This window comes from Poromitra crassiceps (genome assembly GCF_964638095.1).
Source record: "Poromitra crassiceps genome assembly, chromosome: 14".
Classification (NCBI taxonomy): Eukaryota; Metazoa; Chordata; class Actinopteri; order Beryciformes; family Melamphaidae; genus Poromitra; species Poromitra crassiceps.
In genome coordinates this window covers 9,893,750-9,909,693 of record NC_139633.1, presented here as the reverse complement: position 1 = coordinate 9,909,693, position 15,944 = coordinate 9,893,750, and the positions used below count along the sequence as shown (strand labels likewise).

The following is a 15,944-nucleotide window of genomic DNA, read 5'->3' as shown; positions in this document are numbered from 1 at the left end:
CATTTTCCCAGACAGCCAGTGCAGCCGGTAACGTTCCAAAATTCCAGCCCTATCGAATATTTACCGGCCACTATGTTTCCTAAATAAACGTTTTGAATCAATTTATTTCTCTATAGTCTATTCTTTATAGCCTCTATAGTCGTAGTCGATCATATTTATTCCAGTGTTGTCATTAACTCATTCATGGCCAGTTTAGGACTGCCAATATTTAGCACAGGCCAAAGATTTTCATAATTGTTGGTCATCTTTCAAGACCCACAGTAAATTATCTATTAGCACCAGAGTGATTTGCAATACCTCAAAATGAAGATGTACGTCTCTGGGTTCACCAGGAAAAAAAAAGTGAGCTTTTAGCATGTTCTGTACTCTACCATTTATATACACCCTGTTTTCACCCAAAAGGTCTCTCTGAGATGACAAACAGGAGAAAAGTCAATTTCTGTAAAATACACATTCTCAAGCAGAACTCGCTCTCAATTCTTTTATTTTGAACTGTATTGACATCAGACATGTAAATACTATTCGTTATGACACAAATGAAAAAAAAAAAAAAAAAAAAATATATATATATATATACCGGTACACATTAAGTGCTTTTTTTTTTACATTCAACAATACAGCAGACACACAGACAGACAGACAGACAGACACACCGACAGACAGACAGACAGACACGCACGCGCACACACACACACACACACACACACACACACACACACACACACACACACACACACACACACACACGATCCCCCTTCGTTGCGTGATTTCTAACCCCACATAGGATAAGCAATAACCACGCCCTGTGGCGCCGGGATTGGCCAGGAGCAACACTGGAGGGCACGCAGCCCAGCGATTTCATGAACCAACTGTTCTGCTCTTGAGAACGGACAGCGGGCTGCTGTGACTGTCGCTTCTGCCTTGTTAGCTGTTGTGTCCATGTCTCCCTGTCCTATCAGTATCCTCCCTGCTATTTGATCGTTCCCGTTTTCCCCTCGGCTATTCAACACGTCCTCACCGCCCTCTGGAGTCTGGATTACCCGTCAAACTGATCGATCATTTCCTCATTCCTCCGATGATCAAACACATCTCTCTGGATTACTTTCTCCTGTTTTCTCCCGGCTGGCACAGAGGAAGGCGACTCCAGCTCGTGCAGCGCGCAGTGGGGCGTTTCAATGGCGTTTCTCCTGTCTGCAGAAGGAAGCGTTTATCCGTTTTCTTATTTTCCTCTTGCTCAATTTCAAAACAACAGCTGCGGTATGTGTTTGTTCACGTGTTGTCTTAGATGCTAGGGACCTGATACTATGTCACAGGCTGGGTAAGTGTTTGAACCTCGCGCTGCACTGATAAAACCAAAAACACGTCAAACACGTCTTTGGCGTGGATGGCTATTTCTGATAACACGTCAAAGACGTCTTTGGCGGTGAATGAGTTAAGAGGCCGATTTCGCAGCAAGAATATTTAATTGGTCGGCACGTCGTTCTCGGTAAGGACGCTTTCGTTATTGAAACAAACAACATGCATGCATGCTCCTACTGTAGCCTATCTATCTGCATTTGCAGACACTCATGAACCCATATCTTCTGGACATTGCCTTGATGAAAAAACAATGTAGCGTTAGCTAAAAGTAATAAGTGCGATAGTGTCAGTACAGACAGCGCACAACTTGAATCTCCAGCAATAGGCTACGCACCTTAATCTCTCCCACTCCACACCTGGCACATGCGGCAGCTCTCCTGCACTCGTTCTCGGCTCCCATGTGGCTTTATTGATTGATTGATTGATTGATTCGCCCGAGTAGGTAAAAAGGCTTTTTACCTCCGCTAAATTGACAGCCTACGTCGGGTTGCTTTCGCTTTTGATGGCGGCAGGCACGCTTCTGTTTCTTTCCTGCCGTCTTGCTGGCCTGAAGTAGGCTACTTGTCGTTGCATGATCTTGATTAAAAAAAGGACTGGCCTAGCAAGGGATGTCTGTTATGACATTTCGGTGTCCTCCTGTGTGTTTCCTCACAGCGGGTCCAGCGCTGGCCGGCGGGACTGATGCTGCTTGTGTGGCTTTTAAACGGCGCTCTACACTAACGAAAGCGTCTGCTATATTTTTCTTTTTCACCAACACTCAACATACAGGGGGCGGAAAAAATATGATGTAATAAGTCTCTATTTAAGTCGTATCTTATTGGCAACATCACTTAGGCTATAGGTCACACAATATTAGGCTATTTTATAGAATTTATTTATTTATCTGGCGTATTTTCAGCTGGCCACTTGAGCCGGTGACCTTTTAATTTGCCGGCCCACGGCAACAAATACCGGCTAAAAGCCATGCCGGCTAACGGAATCCCTGTATAGTATATAAGTTTTTATGCATTGATGTTCTTTGTCTGACCCACTTGAGAACAAATTGGCCAATTGTGGCCCATGAACTAAGATGAGTTTGACACCCCTGCCTTAGGGTTAGGCTCTGTAAGGCTCGAGCCTGCCTTAGGGTTAGGGTTAGGCTCTGTAAGGCTCGAGCCTGCCTTAGGGTTAGGGTTAGGGTTAGGCTCTGTAAGGCTCGAGCCTTACAGGCTAGTTTGAGTTTCTAAACTGAAGAGTAAGCCTCACCCGCTGGCCTCCGGAGGGAATCGAACCACCACCTTGCCCATCTCAGCTCCCGGCAGCTCCACGAACTTCCCAACATCCTGCTTCTTCTCTTTCTCCTCAGACTGGCAACCAGAGACACAAACAGTCACAACACAATAAGCTTGCCTTGCATTCACATCCTAGCCATTTCTGTGACTCTCTTATCCAGAATAGGGATGTGCAAAACTAGTCGGTTAAATGTTTAAACGTCCGGTACCCTCGCTAGTCGGCACCAAAATACCAGTCGGTTAAACTAATAATCGGTGTTGTGCCAGGGCTAAAAGTGCGCCGTTCAATGAACAAGCTGATATTTTGGTGAACGCTGAGCTGAGCACAGCCTTTTGCAAATACATGAAAGACCGCGAACCGCGTGACGCCGTTCGCGGTCTTAAAGCGATACACACACAAATACTGCATCAGGTATCAATGGGTTAATTCATACATCAGCAACATTACAAGCAGACAATTGTAAAGTAAATACTGGCATGAAGAAGTATCAAAAAGGCATAGCAGAAATCTAGTGTCTATACAGAGCAGCAGCTTGCGTTGGTATTATAAATATATGAAAATATATGTGCAGCATATGACAACTCCAAACTGAACATTAACCAACTAGTTGTCCACAGTAGTTTGCTCTGGCAAAAGTAACCAAAGGTAAAATTGTGACAATCCTAATAGTACAGAATAAGACTTGTGAATGGTAAAATTATATATTTACATTGGATTTGCGTGGTGGAGCTTTGCTACTGGCCCACTTGGTTCCCACAGTGACAGTAGTGAAGGGAACCTGGGAGGCCAGGAAGGAAAACCAGCGATTGACATGAGAGAAGGACTTGGCCTGGCCTGGCCATTCACCATGACCTGTAGTGATCACACAAACAAAAACAACATGAGCTGTAGTGATCACACAAACAACCACAACATGAGCTGTAGTGATCACACAAACAACCACAACATGAGCTGTAGTGATCACACAAACAAAAACAACATGACCTGTAGTGATCACACAAACAACCACAACATGAGCTGTAGTTATCACACAAACAAAAACAACATGACCTGTAGTGATCACACAAACAACCACAACATGAGCTGTAGTTATCACACAAACAACCACAACATGAGCTGTAGTGATCACACAAACAAAAACAACATGAGCTGTAGTGATCACACAAACAACCACAACATGAGCTGTAGTTATCACACAAACAACCACAACATGAGCTGTAGTGATCACACAAACAACCACAACATGAGCTGTAGTGATCACACAAACAACCACGACATGACATGTAGTGATCACACAAACAACCACAACATATTCACCATGACCTGTAGTGATCCCACAATCACAACATGAGCTGTAGTGATCACACAAACAACCACAACATGAGCTGTAGTGATCACACAAACAACCACAACATGAGCTGTAGTGATCACACAAACAACCACAACATGAGCTGTAGTGATCACACAAACAACCACAACATGAGCTGTAGTGATCACACAAACAACCACAACATGAGCTGTAGTTATTTACTTTACTTTACTTTATGTCATTTAGCAGACGCTTTTATCCAAAGCGACTTACAATGCAATACAATACAGTGCAGTACAATATAAGATCAAAGAATACACATTATCAGCAACAATACAAAAATATATCAAGCAATAAACAAGGTAAAAAACAACAAACACTTATAAAAAGTATCGCTTATAAGACATAGCAAACAATAAGCACGATGAACAATTAAGAAAGGTCTGATCCTGAAGGGCCAAAATATAATCCAAATAGGTGAGTCTTTAGTCTCCTACGGAAAATAGGCAGTGTTTCAGCTGCACTGACCGAAAGGGGGAGCTCATTCCACCATTGTGGCGCCAAGGATGAAAAGAGTCGTGATCTAGATGCGCGACCCCCAGGTCCGCAGATTGATGGAGGGGCTAGACGGATAGGACGGGTGGAGGTACGGAGAGAGCTATGTAATGGTTGTAACTTAATCATGGACTGTAAATATATAGGGGCTGACCGATGGAGTGCCCTGTAAGCCAGTACCAGAGACTTGAATCTGATGCGTGAAAGGATGGGAAGCCAATGGAGTTTATGGAGGAGGTGAGTGACGTGAGAGAATTTGGGCAGGTTATACACCAGACGGGCTGCAGAGTTTTGAATTAGTTGAAGAGGTCGGATAGCAGATGCAGGTAACCCGGCCAACAGAACATTGCAGTAATCCATGCGGGAGAGAACCAATGCCTGGACCAGGAGTTGAGTCGCCTCTACTGAGAGACAGGACCGAATCCTACAGATGTTGTAGAGTGAAAATCTGCAGGCGCGGGCAGTGGCTGCGATGAAAGCTGAGTTTGATAGCTGGTTATCCAGGATTACGCCGAGGTTTTTAACTGTTTGGGAGGGCAGTACGGTAGTGTTTTCAATGGAGATGGAGAGGTCACTAAGAGGACAGTCCTTAGCCGGGAGGAAGAGGAGCTCAGTTTTATCAATGTTCAATTTGAGATGGTGTACGGACATCCAGGCTGCGATGTCTTTGAGGCAGGAGGCGAGGCGGGCTTCAATTTGGGTGTCAGAGGGGGGGAAAGAAATGAAAAGTTGCGTGTCATCGGCGTAACAATGGTAAGAGAAACCGTGAGAGGCTATTACATGGCCGAGCGATCTTATATACAAAAGAAAAAGGAAAGGGCCCAGGACTGAGCCCTGGGGTACACCAGTGGTAAGAGTGGAGGGTCTAGAAAGGGCACCTCGCCATAACACCTGGTATGAGCGATCAGAAAGATAAGAAATAAACCATGAAAGTGCAGAACCAGAAATACCCAGGTGAGAGAGAGTAGAGAGAAGGATATGGTGATTTACGGTGTCAAAAGCTGCAGATAGATCTAGAAGAACAAGGACAGAGGAGAGGGATGAGGATTTGGCAGAATGTAGGGCATGAGTGACTGAGAGGAGGGCTGTCTCGGTGGAGTGAAGGGGCTTGAAACCTGATTGTAGGGGATCTAATAGATTGTTCTGGGAGAGGTAAAGTGAAAGTTGATCTGAGACTGCACGTTCGAGGGTTTTGGATATGAAGGAGAGAAGGGACACGGGACGGTAGCTATGGGTGGTGGAGGGGTCTAAAGAAGGTTTTTTGAGCAGTGGTTTGACTCTAGCAGTCTTGAGGAGAGTGGGAACAGAACCAGAGGACAGGGATGAATTGATGAAGGAAGTGAGAAAATGGGAAATATCAGAGGAGATAGCCTGGAGGAGAGAGGAGGGGATAGGATCGAGGGGGCAGGAGGTAGCACGGTTGGACATAATGAGTTTGAGTACATCTTCAGGGGAGAGGGGACAGAAGGAGGCAAGACCAGTGGGGGGGGTCGGAGAGTGTGTGCTGGTGACGGAGAAACTGCTGTTGGTGACTGGAGGGGGGAAAGCAGAGCTGATGTCATCTACCTTCTTGGTGAAGAAGGTCATGAAATCGTCGGCAGTGAGGGAAGGGGGGGGGGGGGAGGGGGTGGAGGGTTAAGAAGAGTGGAAAAAGTAGAAAACAATTTACTAGGGTTTGAGGCGGAAGACTGGATTTCTGAGATGTAGAAAGAGGACTTAGCAGCTGAGATAGAAGAGGTGAAATTTGAATGGAGGAGGTGGTAGGCAGAGAGGTCAGTGGGGAGAAGAGACTTTTTCCATTTTCGCTCAGCTGCCCGAAGCTCAGCACGACTGGTACGCAGAGCCTCGGACAGCCAAGGAGCAGGAGGGGAGGTTCTGGCAGGTTTGGTGATGAGGGGACAGAGGGAGTCGAGAGCGGAGGAGAGAGAGGAAAGAAGTGCAGCGGAGGCTAGGTTGGTGGAGAGACAGGAGAATTGCTCTACTGAGGGAAGGATGGAGAGAACAGTAGAAGAGAGGGCTGAGGGTGAGAGGGTTTGTAGGTTACGCCGAGTGGTGATGTTGTGAGTAGGTGCAGGGGGGGGAATGGGGAGAGAGATGGGAAGGGAAAAGGTTACAAAATGGTGATCTGATACGGGGAGCGGAGTGACAGTGAGGTTGGAAGTGCAGCAGGAGCGTGAGAAAACAAGGTCGAGCAGATTTCCGGCTTTATGAGTGGGAGGAGATAGGGACAGAGAGAGATCAAAAGATGAGAAAAAACTAGTGAACAAAGAGGTCTGAAGTGTCGTGGCCGGGATATTGAAATCCCCTAACAGGATGAGCGGTGTGGCATCTTCAGGATATATGGAGAGGAGGGTGTCTAATTGCTCTAGAAAATCACCAAGCTGACCAGGTGGGCGGTAAATGACTATGATGCTAAGTTTAATGGGTAGGGATACAGTGACAGAGTGAGCTTCGAAGGAGGAAAGAGAGAGATGGGAAAGAGGGGTGACTGTGTATGTCCATTTAGGTGATATAAGAAGCCCAGTGCCCCCCCCTCTGCCAGAGGCTCGGGGGGTGTATGAGAATGAAAAGGCAGAGGAGAGAGCAGCTGGGGTGGCAGTATTTTCTGGAATAATCCAGGTTTCCGTGAGGGCGAGAAAGAGGAGAGATTGAGAGAGGGCATGACCGGAGATTATATCGGTTTTGTTTACTGCTGATTGGCAATTCCAGAGACCACCGGAGATAATAAGAGGAGTATTAACATTTTTTAAAGATGAAAAGTTTTCAGGGTTACTGCCATGTCTAAAAAAAAGGGGTGGGTGAAAAGTTATTTTTTACAGTGATGTGGACAGGAATTGAATAGGAGACACCAGTTGTGATAGTGAAGGGTAGAGGTGAGGTGGGTGTAATGAGCCCGCCAGGCCATGAGGGGGAGCTAGAGCTGAGGTATGTACAGAGTGGAGGGCTACGCTGAGTCTGACCAGAAGTGACCAGTCTGAGGGGATTCTCGTGTAGTCAAGCGGGATGGGTCGTGGCTAGCTTTAGGTGACATGAGATATTTGCAGCCAGTACTGCAATTCCTATATTGCTGGGGTGGAGATTATCCAGTTTATACAGGCGGGGCGATTTCCAGAAGGAGTCGTAGTGGTCAATGAACTCATACCCGCAGGCAGCGCTGTAATTATGAAGCCATTTGTTGCTGCTGAAAATACGGCTAAACGATTCCGAGCTCTTCCTGAGAGTAGGAATCATGCCAGAGAACACGCACTTCTTCCCTAGACTCTCGATTGTCTCGGCCAGAGTTTCATAGTCGTATTGTAATTGAATTGATTCTCTACACCTGGTATCATTTGTGCCCGCGTGAATAATGACAGAGTTGGCAGACGGATACTTCTCGATGATGGATGGGATGTATTCAACTAGATCAAGCACTTTTGCTCCAGAAAACGAATAAGTTATGCAATTGGGGATGGCTACGTGTCTAATAATAGAGTCGCCTATTAGAATGTAGTCAGGCGGCGTAAAGGTGATGCTGGGAGCAGGAGAAAGCCTGTTAGCATTAGCCGAGCTAGCCACGGCTGTAGCTGAGCTAATCAAGCTAACTCGGTCACCAGCTACAGTGCGATGACCCGTAGCACTAGCGGGGCTCGGGATGGGGAAAGGGGACAGAGGAGGGCTAGCGCATCTAGCTCGTTTTCCCTGGGAGGTTAGTGGGGTTGTCGGGGAATTCGGGCGCTCGCGCTTCTTCTTAGATTTTTTGTGAACCTCGACCGGGGGTTGCTGAGCCGTCACACAAACAACCACAACATGAGCTGTAGTGATCACACAAACAACCACAACATGAGCTGTAGTGATCACACAAACAACCACAACATGAGCTGTAGTGATCACACAAATAACCACAACATGAGCTGTAGTGATCACACAAATAACCACAACATGAGCTGTAGTGATCACACAAATAACCACAACATGAGCTGTAGTGATCACATCACACAAACAAAAACAACATGAGCTGTAGTGATCACACAAATAACCACAACATGAGCTGTAGTGATCACACAAATAACCACAACATGAGCTGTAGTGATCACACAAACAACCACAACATGAGCTGTAGTGATCACACAATCACAAGTGATCACACAAACAACCACAACGCATTCACCATGACCAGGGCCCTATACCACGAATGTTCTATAACATATATGAAGATCCAGGATCTGTCCCTTGATCTGGTTTGTCTAAACCAGATCAGCTCGATTGTAGTTAACTTGTACTACGAACCTCGGTTGCCACTCGTTAACTTGAACCAGGTTTTTCTAATCAAGCTGAGAGCTCGTGCACATGAAAATGCCCGTGCACTGGAGCTCGTGCCCGCAAAAGAGGCGTGGTTTTTAACAACTGCCAATCACAATGCAATATGGACTGCTCCAACTCCGACAGCGCCAGACACACCTATTTCCTCATTGAATGAAACCGCAAATAAAAATCTGCGTTGGATATTATTAGTCTGTTCCCGAATGACTGTCTAAAGTGACCACTTTTATCCACACCAGTAATTTCTTTGAAGAGCGGTTTCTACCTCCACGTAGGCTATCTACAGCAGCTCAATTCACCCTCTGAATAAACTCAAAACCGGCATGTCTTTTGTGGAAGCAATGTGTAATCTATCTCAGTCCAAAATCCGTGTGTATAGACCAGGGGTGCCCACACTTTTTCAGCTTGGGAGCTACTTTTAAAATAACCAAGTCAAAGTGATCTACCAAACATATTTATTTATATATATATACACTGAGTATACAGTGGAAAACAGTGGAACAGTGGAAAAACAGTGGAAACAGTGGAAAAACAGTGGAAAAACAGTGGAAAAAAAAAAAAAAAAATCCTCAATGCCATGCGATCTACCACACTACCTTCGCGATCGACCGGTCGATCGCAATCGACGTATTGGGCACCCCTGGTATAGACCATAGGCTCAATGAATAATAATGATCTCATGATGTGTTTAGTCACACTGATTGAATAATTCCTATAGGCTAATCAATAAAAAAACTAATGATAATAAAATAAAAAAATGCTTCTGAACTGAATCGACACGGCTTTAGTCCTTGATTAATTCAACATTACAATTCGTGCTCCTTCCTCGATGGGAAACTCGTCCAGAAAGGGGTTGGCCATTTTTCCAAACTGCTGATTCGATTGGTTCGTGGGCGGTGTATTTAAGGTCTAATCTTATCCTTGCAACTTAACCTGCTGCGGACCAGGTTAAGTGTGAAGCATAAGTTGCTATGGAAATATATGTCGGTAAGAAGTTAACTAGCTTTGTAGCACGGCCAAACCAGGGTTAAACCTGAAGTTACCTCGCTAAACCACTAATCGAGCTTCGTGGTACAGGGCTCTGTAGTGATCGAATTTAAGTGAAATCCCCATTCTAAAACCCCATTGACTTATAAATAGCAGTTTTGTTGTTGTTGATTTTTTCCAGTGTAGGGTGGACTTTCCCTTTAAGTTTGGCAGCCTGGTTGGGACTGACCTTTGAGGGCGGCCCATACGCAGAGGTCAGCCAGGGTGATGGTGTGTCCAACCAGGAAGGTGCGGAGAGAAAGGGCCAAGTCTAGTTCACCCAGTGGGGCTGTCAAACCAGTCTGACCAGAGAGACGCCGAGCGCTGAACTCCAACCAGTGGTCCACCTGCAGAAAACACAGTGTCGCCAGTAAGGACCAAGAACACCAAACTTTTTCAGAAACTTCTCTCTCTCATTCTCTCTCTCTCTCTTTCCCACACACACACACACACACACACACACACAACGTCATTTAGCAGACGCTTTTGTCCAAAGCGACTTACAATATCACAATTTGTCAACAGTACAGAAAACCACTATGCAACACAATCAATGACAGCTAAGATATTTTGATAGACTAGCACCATGTAGGAAGTCGTTTGAGAAGGAATAAGTAACATGTAGCATTAGTAGGTTTTTTTTTCCCCCACACACACACACACACACACTCTCTCACACACACACACACACACACACCTCAGTCTGCTCCATCATGTTGGCTCCATAGAGGCCGAGGGCGGGGGCCACCCGGGCCAAGTAGCGAGTGATGGAGTTCACGTCACTGAACTGGACGGCACTGAAGGGGGAAGGGGGAGAGATGAATGATGAATGACTAATAATAATAATAAATACTGATACTACTATGAACACATTTTTGCACCTCCTGTAACTTTCATCTATTTTCTACTCATTTGTTAATATGTGTATATTCCACTTATTTACAGTATATTCCACTCGATTCCTAGGGTCGAGACTCTGGAGATGATGTGCCACTTGTCCTCTTCTCCCTACTTATACTCCCACCACTCATAAAGCCTGATGACGCCTACAAAATAGCCCTGCAACCGCAGGCAGAACTCGCCATCTTCAGAGTCCTCTCTGAACTTTCCTACAGCTGTGCAACAATCCCTGACACTCAGGACAACTGTCGCCAAAAAACTCATTCTGAAGGAACAGAAGTCCTCCTCTTCACCCTCTTTTCAGGTGTGGCTGATGGACATGATATCTGTTGTACAGACGGAGAGACTCAGGTCCCTGAGAGCCAACTCGCTTGGAAGGTTCTCAACTATTTGGGACCCGTTTTTGGCAGACTTTGACATGGTTAAGAATAGTGCTGCACGATTAATCGAATAGCAATCGTGATGTCAGCACGTGCGATTACATAACCGCAAAAGGGTGCGATACTGCGACTATTTTTATCTTTTTAACGTCTGTGTGTGTGTGTGTGTGTGTGCCTCCTCTAACCAACGTTACGCGTGACGCAGCACACACACATTTCTCTGCCATCACACTGGACATCAACACCAGCGGGAGACTTCTCCCATGCACTCCCACAAATAAGTAATGTTATGCGCAGCAAAGTTCACAAACATATAACATCTTACCGAGAGGGGGAAAGAGAACATCCATGATCGCTAACAGCTAGCTAATAACTAGCCGTTCAGAAAAGCATACAGCCGTGTGATTAGTGAGAAAGTCGGTAAAATAAGGAGAGAGCTGCAGGTGCTTATGCAGAACTAGTGCACGTTTAAGTGCACAGTGGGTAATGACCCGCTAGGGGTGGGCGAATATCGTGATAAAAAATCATGGTATGATATTTTTGCCAAATCGTCCACCCCTATGTTCCTCCTAATAAATTATTGTTAAAAAAAAATAATGGAAGTGAATGGAGAAATGAACGCATACGGACAGACACCACGGATCATTGTGGCCACAGCCTTAGCCAATTTTAACTAAGATACTACATACATTTTGGGTATATTTTAACATAGATTTTTTTTGTTCTTTTATAATAAAAGAAATCGTATACTGCTGATACGTTTCACACCCTCATAATACCGGTACTCAATACATATTTTTAATTCAAACATTTGTACTATTCTAGTGTGTGACCTGTCCAGACTATTGCATTTCCCTGCCTTCTGCTCAATGCATGCTGCGAAGGCTCCAGCCCCATGACCCTAAAACAGCAACAAATGGGTATGGAGAATGAATGAATGAAAAAGTAAATAGTTCTCGTGCTGTTAGCCGCTTATGTTGTTCCATACCCTCCATTTGCCCTATTCTTATTTCAATTCATTTGTTTTTACTGCATCTTAGTCACTGCTGCTGCAATGACAACTCTCCCCACAGATCAACAGTTTGATCTCATCTTCAGATATACACTGCTGTTTAAGCTGGGCTGAGGTGCTGTTTAAGCTGGGCTGAGGTGCTGTTTAAGCTGGTCTGAGTTGCTGTTTAAGCTGGGCTGAGGTATTCACTATTTACTGTTACTGACTCTGAGACGTGAAGCTTGGTGTCTTTGCCTTCCTCCACTGACAGGTTCACACTGCCCTTCACGTGCTCTGCTGTCAACAGCGCCCCTGCAGGACAGGAGAGAAAATAAACAGTGTTAGCTAGTGTGTGTGACGTAGGGATGCCACGGTGTAGACATTTTCCCACCGGGTAATAACCACGTGACAACACTGGTGTTACTGGTGACACCGTATAATAATAATAATAAAAAAAAAAAGTTCCAGAGCTCCTCAGCAGTTCTCACAGTCCGGCTTTTTTAATTAACTGCCCTCAGTCCGACACACCTGTCAAGATAGTCACCAATACAAGCGTGGTAGAGAGGTCAGGTTAACCACAGAGAATAGTTTGGAGCGGATACATTTGTCGGTCTATAAATTAGGCTCTTCTGCATACCCCATGTTTCTCCCCCAGTCAGTCAGCCCCTCCCCTCCCTGCTGCTGCTCTCAGCACTCACAACACTGTCAGCCTCACATAACGTTATGCACTGGGGAGGGGACAGATCTCCTCCTGGAGAAAAGAAACTAACGTCGTTAGCGACAAATCTGGGGATTTCTTCTGGCCATGGAATTAACATGACCAGCAAGCAGCAGTAAGACAGGCAATGACGATAGCTGAGTAGCATGTGCTTTTATCACAGCTAAGTCATCAATGCTAACTATTTACCATCAATGTTAGCTAACCTATGATATTAGCATCAATGCTAGTGGAGATTTAGCTCTGTTAAAACCAAATTTCCAGAGATGGCAGTGGCAAGAGAATACACACAGGCTTAGATAAGGGGCTTACCTACATGTGTATGAGGGGGGATTGTGTTCACAACATGTACAACTAACGTTACTTGCTATTCTGTCTAACCAGACATATGATGAACTCAGACAGCCAGGATAGAGGGAGCGCTTGTAATATACACCAGCGCAACTGAGCGCATGCTGAAACTGTCACGAACGGGCGGGCGGAGTTGAACGGTGTTACCGGCGGTGGACATGTTATGTAATCGGTGTATGCCTCACCACCGTGTAACACCTACTACCGCGGCAAGTCTAGTGTGACATGTGAGAGAGAGACAGAGGGGGAGAGGGAGAGAGAGAGGGGGGGACTTGAGCTGAGCAGCCCAAGTCTGCTAGCTGAAACTGTTTCACTTTTGTTGGAAAACCTGATGAACATGTCTCCAACAACCACACATTGTAGGAATTCAGCACACGATCGATCACTCGATAGAGTACTTTATTGATCCCTGAAGAGAAATTGTGGAGTAATTCGATCTTTACCCTCAATGCAGCATCCACTGGAGGAGTTAATGACCAACCTAGCCTTTCATGTTTCCTCTGATGTCTTTCTCCTCTTTTCTCTGTTCTCCTTTTGACTCTTAGTGGAAGTCTTTATTTAGAACATGTAAATACTGTAAATAGTGATGGGTATATGTTGATTTGTGTTTTTTTCCCCCTTCGATATAGCCTATCGTCCTTGGGAAAACAGTTATATATTTATTATATATATATACATTTTTTGTCCCCCACATTCATATGCCCATTTGTAAATTGTTTGATGTCATATTTGTGTCATTGTTTTTCCTATTATTATTATTATTATTCAAAATGGCTGCTAATGACATCACTGTGGAGGAGGGTATATAAACCTCCCATTTTTCAGTGTTCTGCTTGACTCTGAGGAAGACAGACTTGTCTGTCGAAACGTCAGTCAGGTCAGCCCCTTCTATTAAAACGTGCAGACGGAAAAGAGTGCTCCGGTGTCTTTACTTCGGGTAGTCTGTGTGAAGTGCCCAGGTAAAATATTATTTTATGCATATTGTCCTCCACTGTTGAGCACCAGGACCCTTTTTATTCCAAACCTGGCTGAAGCGCGCTGGACTCTATTACTACTGAAATTCTGGAGTACTTTGCATTTGCATCAATGACAAAGAACTTATAATAACAAACACACACACAAAGAGGTACACAGCCTACTGCTTCAACCGCCTGCCTCTATGCTGTAGTAGTAAGCGCGCTATAAAGCCAGCTCAAAAGTGAGCAGACCTCGTTCTTCCTTCTTCTTCCCTGCATATCAGCGCATTTATGTGACAAAATGTCACGTTTGGAGATCAGACAGACTTGTTGTGTCGGGGACTCATCCTGGTGGAATATCTTGTAATGATCCTCAGTCATATAGTGTGAAAACCAAAATGACTCCAAGGCTCCAGATTACGAGACAGACAGTTCAGTTGTATCGTGTGAAATGAACAGTACGTGCCATAACTTGGAACTGCCAACTCCCCGCTCTACTCTATCGGTCTCCTGTAGCCCTGCAGGCAGGGCGGACGCATCACGCATCTTCGCTCAGAGACTCACGGATGGCGGCGTTGGATTCGGGGTGAAAAACTACATAATATTATAGTCCTTTAAAGGCATTGTGATCTGACCTTCTGTTTCCCAGAAAGTACTATGTCATGGGACAAACAGTCACACATTGAGGGGGGTCTAATTTGTCAGCAGGGCACCACAAGAGCCTGCTTTCAATAATATGCAATTATATATCAATTGCTTGAATGCTTCCATTACTTGGGCAGCTACTTAGGTTCCAATTAACATGTCTGTTTGAAATTATTGTGTCAATAAACTAATTCAGTAATGATCAGGTTATGTAGCCTCACAGTTTCCATTGTTACATTTATAGTATAAATGTAACAAAAAGTGTGTGTGTGTGTGTGTGTGTGTGTGTGTGTAATTAAGAGAGAGTAGTCCCACTTATCCAGGGACCACTACACCACTGGAGACAACTCTTCAAAAACATGCCTCCACTTCTCCACGTTTCAACATGCTTGCATCAGCTTTCTGTACTCACAACAGACGCATGGTGGCGTTGTTTGACACCTTTCGAGGCTAGTCAGTGCTTTAGCTAAATCATGCTACAAAGCATCAATGCAGTAACTGAGCAAGCCATTACCAGACTGAAATGAGCCCTGTACAACGTCCTGTCATATATTAACCAAATAAATCCAGCCATAGATCAATGTGAGATGTAACGCTACACATGGTCTACTCTTAATCCACCCAGCACAGAGCTAAAGTGGCTAACAATGTCGGCGTGTCATGTCTTGTCCATGGCAGTAAACGTCTTCAAGTTCAAAAAAAAAAACCCGTTATGCAAAAATGATAATAACAAATAACACTAATTTATGGGCAAGGCAAATGGGAAGCTACAATTCAATGGTAAATGTACGCTAAATGGGGACATTAGGCTAACATTTTAATAATGCCACGACGACAAGCTAGCTTTAACCGGTTGTCATTGGCTGCAGGCACTGTGCAGAGCTCTGACACTGTGGTCTGGTTAACTTGAGCCTGTAACTCACCTAGAGGCGGGTTGTTTGTGTTGATGGTGAGGTTTAACGCCATGCTCTATACAGGTGGTGAGACTGAGTGAGTCACTGTTTCAGATGTCTGCAGGCAAAGCAGATCTCCACACTCCACCAGGCAGCAGCGACAAACAAGCTCACTACCACGAGTGAAACCGGTGAAACCAAACACCCAAGACGCTTCTCCCCTAGTTATTGCGGTTGGCAAACAACTCGTTGGTGCACTACCGCCACCAATTGTAGCGGAGAAATCTGCA

General features: G+C 45.1%; 1 protein-coding gene across 4 annotated transcripts in view; it reads right to left on the bottom strand.

Annotated features, from left to right (window-relative positions):
- eprs1 (glutamyl-prolyl-tRNA synthetase 1) overlaps nt 1-15,816 on the bottom strand; it is a 65,608-nt gene extending 49,792 nt beyond the window's left edge. For all 4 annotated transcript variants that reach the window (XM_083650966.1, XM_083650969.1, XM_083650967.1 and 1 more), the window contains exons 1-6: nt 15,685-15,816; nt 12,319-12,403; nt 10,518-10,617; nt 10,011-10,167; nt 3,341-3,483; nt 2,605-2,705 (exon numbers count right to left, since the gene is read on the bottom strand). In XM_083650966.1, the coding sequence (XP_083507092.1) occupies nt 2,605-2,705; nt 3,341-3,483; nt 10,011-10,167; nt 10,518-10,617; nt 12,319-12,403; nt 15,685-15,727 (629 nt within the window). In that variant the 5' untranslated portion in view covers nt 15,728-15,816. The remainder of the gene's footprint in view (nt 1-2,604; nt 2,706-3,340; nt 3,484-10,010; nt 10,168-10,517; nt 10,618-12,318; nt 12,404-15,684) is intronic.
- Nucleotides 15,817-15,944: the final 128 nt, after the last annotated feature.